The sequence below is a fragment of the Sinocyclocheilus grahami genome, unplaced genomic scaffold (genome assembly GCF_001515645.1).
Source record: "Sinocyclocheilus grahami isolate Dianchi unplaced genomic scaffold, SAMN03320097.WGS_v1.1 scaffold142.1, whole genome shotgun sequence".
Taxonomy (NCBI): domain Eukaryota; kingdom Metazoa; phylum Chordata; class Actinopteri; order Cypriniformes; family Cyprinidae; genus Sinocyclocheilus; species Sinocyclocheilus grahami.
The window spans coordinates 1,480,753-1,487,068 of NW_015505321.1; the positions used below are offsets into that span (position 1 = coordinate 1,480,753).

General features: G+C 34.6%; 1 protein-coding gene across 1 annotated transcript in view; it reads right to left on the reverse strand.

Moving 5' to 3' along the window:
- LOC107591511 (tenascin-like) overlaps positions 1-6,316 on the reverse strand; it is a 58,468-nt gene that overhangs the window by 41,022 nt on the left and 11,130 nt on the right. Inside the window, 1 exon segment of the mRNA XM_016280668.1 lies at positions 846-1,392. Coding sequence (XP_016136154.1) covers positions 846-1,320 — 475 coding nt within the window. The 5' untranslated portion in view covers positions 1,321-1,392.

A 6,316-nucleotide genomic window follows, 5' to 3' on the forward strand; every position in this document is an offset into this window, starting at 1 on the left:
AAAAAAACACTAGCTTTTCTAATCTTTTTGTATTCTATCTATTTGTTTTCTTTTTATTTATTATAAAATTACCAAAAGCAAAAAAGGCCTCTAACACTAGCTTGCTCTATTCTTTTTCTATTCTATCTGTTTTCTTTTGATTTATTATGTAATAAAAAAAAAAACCTTGCTACGTGCACTGCGTTAAGATAACTGAGACTTGTAGCATTTGCATTTCATTGCTCTTTTGTTGATTTTGATTGCTTCCATTGTCCTCATTTGTAAGTTGCTTTGGATAAAAGCGTCTGCTAAATGACTAAATGTAAATGTAAATTATTAAAATTCTGTCGCTTGGGTTAAATTAAAAACAAACAAGCAAACAAACAAACAAGAGACCAGTTTTATGTCAGCTGTAGCCTACTAAAGGTTAGTGAAAGGCAATCATTTTAGTTTGAGCAGGTCATTTTTAGACCTTTGCCCAAAAAGAAGGTGGGCATCAAAAGGGTAATGATTGAAGAGTGTAATTTATGCACCATTAGCATTACCAAACTGATTTAATAAATAATGACTATTTACTTTTTTTTTTTACAGGTTTATTTGACAGGTTTTTCGAAACACTTCACCACCTCTCACACTGATCAGCCCCTCCTTAAACTTATGCAATTGATTGGGCTTTACTGCGATCATAATGCATAAAACGATCAATGTTTTAATGGTGTTTACACTCATCAACATAAGCATTTCTTTGTCTCTGCATATTAAACTTAAATTTTTTAACATTGAAATACCTTTAAAATTTGACTGCCTGTAACACTATGAAACATTCCACCCTCAATAAAGATGTGGAAAATGTGTGGAAAGTGTACCTGTGGCCTGAGCGCTGCAGCAGGTGGTTTCTGTGGCGCATTGCTCTCTGAGCGTCGACACCTCGCCCTCCAACATCTCCAGCCGATTCAGGAGCTCCTTCAGGTCCGGCAGTCCCTCCGTACAGCCACACGCCTGCTTGGGGATGTTGATGCGGTGGGTGAAGACGATCTGATTACTGCTGTCCAGTGTGTGGTCTGTTACTTCTGAGCTAGATGGTGCATCCTTCTGTTCAAGATCTGAACCAGCGGGAGAGTCCAGATTCGCAGAGCATAAAGAGCTGCCGGGAACTTTGATGTTGTAGACGTGGTTAAAAACGAGCGGTTGGGAAGAGGTCGGAAGGGTTATGTTGTGTATGCCGGGAATCGTCAGATCTTCCCGTCGGTGTCTGATCATCTTCTTTACCAGGCCGGCGTGATTTAGAATCATCAGGGTTGCCAAAACCAAACAGCTGAATGTCAGGCCTCCTGAACCCATGTTTCTGCACTAATGGATGCTTGTCTTGGCAAAAAGGCCTGCCTGGTGAGTCTAGATAAAGTGCTGCTGTCTCTGAAAAAGCAAACACACAAAACATATAATAAAAAGAAAGAAAAAAAGAAAACTGTCACTGTAATTGCAAGAATAAATAAAAAAATGCAGAAACATTTTGGGAAACCCATTCAAAGCACCATCGTTTCAGACATAATTGTGGTAATTATTCATATTTTGAATTAGTTTTTATTTTTGATTTCTATTTTAATTTTAATTTCAGTAAAATTTGTATTTTTTATTATACTATTTAATGTTTTAGTTTTAGTAATTTTAGTACATCAAGTTAAACTAAATAAAGAAATACGTATAAGTATATTTAATTTAATTTATTTAAGGTTTACTTTATTTCAAGTATGTATTTTTTATGGGTTTAGTTAACTATAACCTTGATTTGAATGCATTACATTAAATGTGTAAACAGAAAGTTTCACAGAAATTAAAACGAGCACAGAAATAATTACTTACACACTCTAAATACAGTAAAAAGCATTAAATGACAAGAAAGTTTTTCTTCATGCAGTGTTTAATTGCAGCCATTAATCTTTAAAGTGATAGTTGACACAAAAATGACAAAAGTCCATGTCATTGTCAACTACAGTTTATATCGAGTGCAGCTGTCAAGATAAAAATAAAAATATATATATATATATATATATATATATATATACACACACAAAATCTGCACCAGTTATTGAACTAAATTTATTGCCACTACATCTTCCAGGACTATGAGGACCATCGCTCATCACTATCAATATCCTTATTGTTGAATCATATTTCAAGTTATTTTTTTATTTCTCCAAGACACTCTGCCAGATTTCTAAAAATATAGTCCATTTTTGTCTTTGAGCATATTAATAAAATCTGGCTTTCCCGTCTGCACACTTGATCTGGGATGACTTCATATCTGGACATGGAGCTGTGTAATTTGTGGATGGTGGATGGGGGCCAGAGTCTCGGTCTCCTCCGCAGCGTGGGAACGCTCATCTGAAGCTGGTTCTGGATGTCCGCGCTGCCTCCACATGTCTCAGATGTCTGAGCGTGTGCGATGCTGGAGAGGAAAACTCGACTGCAGGACCTCAGAGTGATTCAAAAGAGATATCACCACCTACACGGCCACAGGGACTTCCTGTCTCTGCTGCGTGCGTGAGCGGCACTTCCAAACGTGGAGGAAACCGATTGCAAAAGCCATTTATTTTCCCAGCCGTTCAATGATAAGCTTTATGCCACAAGTTGGGGCGTGAAAACATGCACTGCATTGTCTAGAAGAGAAATACCAGCTAAAAACTATAATGACAGGTTAGTGACAGTCACAGGTCGTCTTTGTGATCAGCTTATGAATGACTTTCCAGGGTTTTTATTTTATTTTTTGCATTTGCATAATTTGAGCAGCCTATAATGAGATGCTTGGAGTCAAAGGACTTTAATCATGTTAATAAGAGTAACCAGACAAGACCTGCTCATTTCAATGATGGCCACACTTTCCTGTTGCTAGAATACGGAATTTGTCTGAATAGAATAGAATAGAATAGAATAGAATAGAATAGAATAGAATAGAATAGAATAGAATAGAATAGAATAGAATAGAATAGAACAGAACAGAACAGAACAGAATAGAACAGAATCTGTAAGCGACATGTTTTGGAATAGCACACAAACCATCTGTCAGATATCAGTGAAATATTACAGGTGTCATGAGAATCACACCTGTATCTGTGACACAACTTTGCAAACAGCACACACACACACACACACACACACACACACACTCAAGGGAGCAGTTAGGAAACTAGCCAATCAGAAAGGATTTCTGCCTGTCAGTCATTTCTCTGGAGTTATTCATTTCTGAGAATCAGTTCGAACAGTCTGTTTCAAAAAATCAATTTAAAACACTGATTTGTTTGTTGAAGTATTTTAAAATAGATATCAAACTGGCTAATTGAATTTATAATAAATACAAGTATTTAAACACATGACCATTCAAAAGTTTGGTCTGTATTTTTTTGGGTAGGGGGACATTAAGAGACATGACAAATAAACCTTCAAATATTATAATTCTTTGAGTACACTTATTTATAAAAAGATATAATGCATTGCAACGTACATTATGAATACCTTTATAATGCATGGAGCATTATACATACAACTTTAACGTTTTACCAAGTTTTTAGGTTTTTGATAGAAGTCATAGAGAAATACAGTAAACTGTAATATTTTGAAATATTACAATTTAAAAAAATAAATTTGAATATATTTTAAAATGTAATTTATTCCTGTGATGTGCAGCTGTATTTTCAGCATCATTACTCCAGTCTTCAGTGTCACATGATCCTTCAAAAATCATTCTAATAGGCTGATTTGCTGCTCAAAAAACATTTCTGATTATTATCCATGTTGAAAACAGTTCATAAACATCATATTTTTTGTAATTTTTTTAAAATAATTTTTTCAGGATTCTTTGATGAATAGATCAATAATGAAGAGTTCAAAAGAACAGTATTTATTCTATTTTAAATAAATACTAAAATAAAGAAAAGTCTTACAGAGGCACAAACTTTTTAATGGTAGTACTGTATACCAAGTAGAATATCGCATAACCAATAATGTATTACGATATGATCTTAACAGCTATATCACCAAGCCTAGTTGTGAAACGTTCTCATCATTTTTGCCTCAATTAATCATAGCGCGCTTTTATAACAAACAGCCAATGATATGCCATCATTGCAGTGCATAGTGTGAATAAACGTTTGTGCCCATAGATGTCAACTAGATAGAATTCAAGTCTTAAAGACTGAATGAGAATCTGATGTGCAGCATATTGACATTTCCTGACTCTATAATGGTCAATGGTTCATTTTAACGGTCAAATCCCTATTTTATAGGTGTCCACATAAACGCTTCTCATTAAAGACAGACGATTTGAAAACTGCTGGTTGGAATCTACAATAGGTAGTAATTATTAACACCCTGAAATTGTCCTTTCTAATCATTAAGTCAGCCAGAATGACTCTGGACTAATAACCTAAACGATCTAACAGTCTAGAAATTCAGCCAAATGGAAAACTTTTCCCTTTGAGATTAAAACAGCATGTAAAAATGTTTTATTGAAGGCAGGCAGTAACGAAGGCAACACATATAGTTAAATAACCATGCTACAATCCATCACGCTCCCTAAGGTCGCAAAATTCTGGACTTTTGGTAGTACCTAGGATAGCAAAGTCCACTAAAGGAGGTAGAGCTTTTTCGCATTTGGCTCCCAAACTCTGGAATAGCCTTCCTGATACCGTTCGGGGTTCAGACACACTCTCTCTGTTTAAATCTAGATTAAAGACACATCTCTTTGGCCAAGCATTCAAATAATGCATCTCATAATCTTTAACTGCAGTCATAATCTTTTACTGCAGTTATATCTAATCAAATGCACATTATTATTCATTAGTTTGGGTTCCTCAGAGGATCTCAGATGATGCCAACCCTGAAACAACTTACAGAACTACCACATTTTGCTATAAGTTTGATTGCATCATATAATAATTGCTGTTAATATTGTTCATCGTCTGTTTTATTATGTCTTATATTGATTTTTCCGTTCTGCTGGTTCGTCTGGTCAGAGGAGAACTGGCCCCCCGACTGAGCCTGGTTTCTCCCAAGGTTTTTTCTCCATTCTGTCACCGATGGAGTTTTGGTTCCTTGCCGCTGTCGCCTCTGGCTTGCTTAGTTGGGGACACCTCATTTCCAGCGTTATCGTTGACATGATTGCAAAGATATTATTTAAACTGAGCTGGATGCTGACATCACTGAATTCAATGATGAACTGTCTTTAACTGAAAAATGAGTGTTTACTATTGTCATTTTGCATTATTGACACTATTTTCCTAATTAATGCTGTTCAGTTGCTTTGACACAATCTGTATTGTTAAAAGCGCTATATAAATAAAGGTGACTTGACTTGACATAGTTAACAAGGCAGTGGACTAAACCAGACCTAGCAGATATCCACGGGATCTTGCTCGCACAGTGGACATTGTGCATGTGGTTCTCATTTATGGCTGCTGGTTAAATGAGCACCATCAGTAGCTGTAAAGTGCAGTAAAAATGGAACAGCAGAACAATATTACTCAATTCTTGTCCATGATTTTTTTGACATTTTTAAAGTCTTTGTTAATTTAATAAAGATTAGTCTATAAGTTTAAAATGGTAATATACATAAGTATGCGTATATTTATTGTCAGAATATAGCTTGGAATAATTTGATTTTTTTTTAAGTTTCTTATTTTCACCAGGGCTGCATTTATTTGATAAATAATTCAGTAAAAAGAACAATATTGTGTAATATTATTACAATTTAAAATAACTTTTTTAGTTGTGAATATTTTCTTATGTGTGATGCCAAGCTGAATTTTCAGCATCATTACTCCAGACTTCAGTGTCAAATGATCCTTTAGAAATCATTACAATATGCTGATTTGTTGCTCTTATTTCTTATTATACAGACAGACACATAGACATGTGCAAGCATTTTACATTATGTACTGTGAATTGAAAACAGAAGTTTTAGTGGATAGCATGAGAATATTCAACCTATCCATTTATGAATCCTTTTCATGTGACATTTTTGAGTTTTTTAGGTTTTTCTTCGAACACTTTGCCAGCTTCATAAAAATGCTTGAATAAAAAGCATGCAATCTGATATTTGAGATGCATAGTCATCACATTCTCAGTGCAATGACAGCCTTTAAAATGCATTAAATGTCTATTCATGACCAGACAGAAAAGTACAACCAGACATTAAAATGCAATAAAAAGCATTTAGAGTTTGACGCAAATATGATGACAAAAATGTGAGATTAAGAAAGAAACAAGTTGCTGTCGTTTGTAAATAGTTTTTAGGGTGTTCTAATATAAATATAAATATAAATATAAATATAAATTAGTGCTG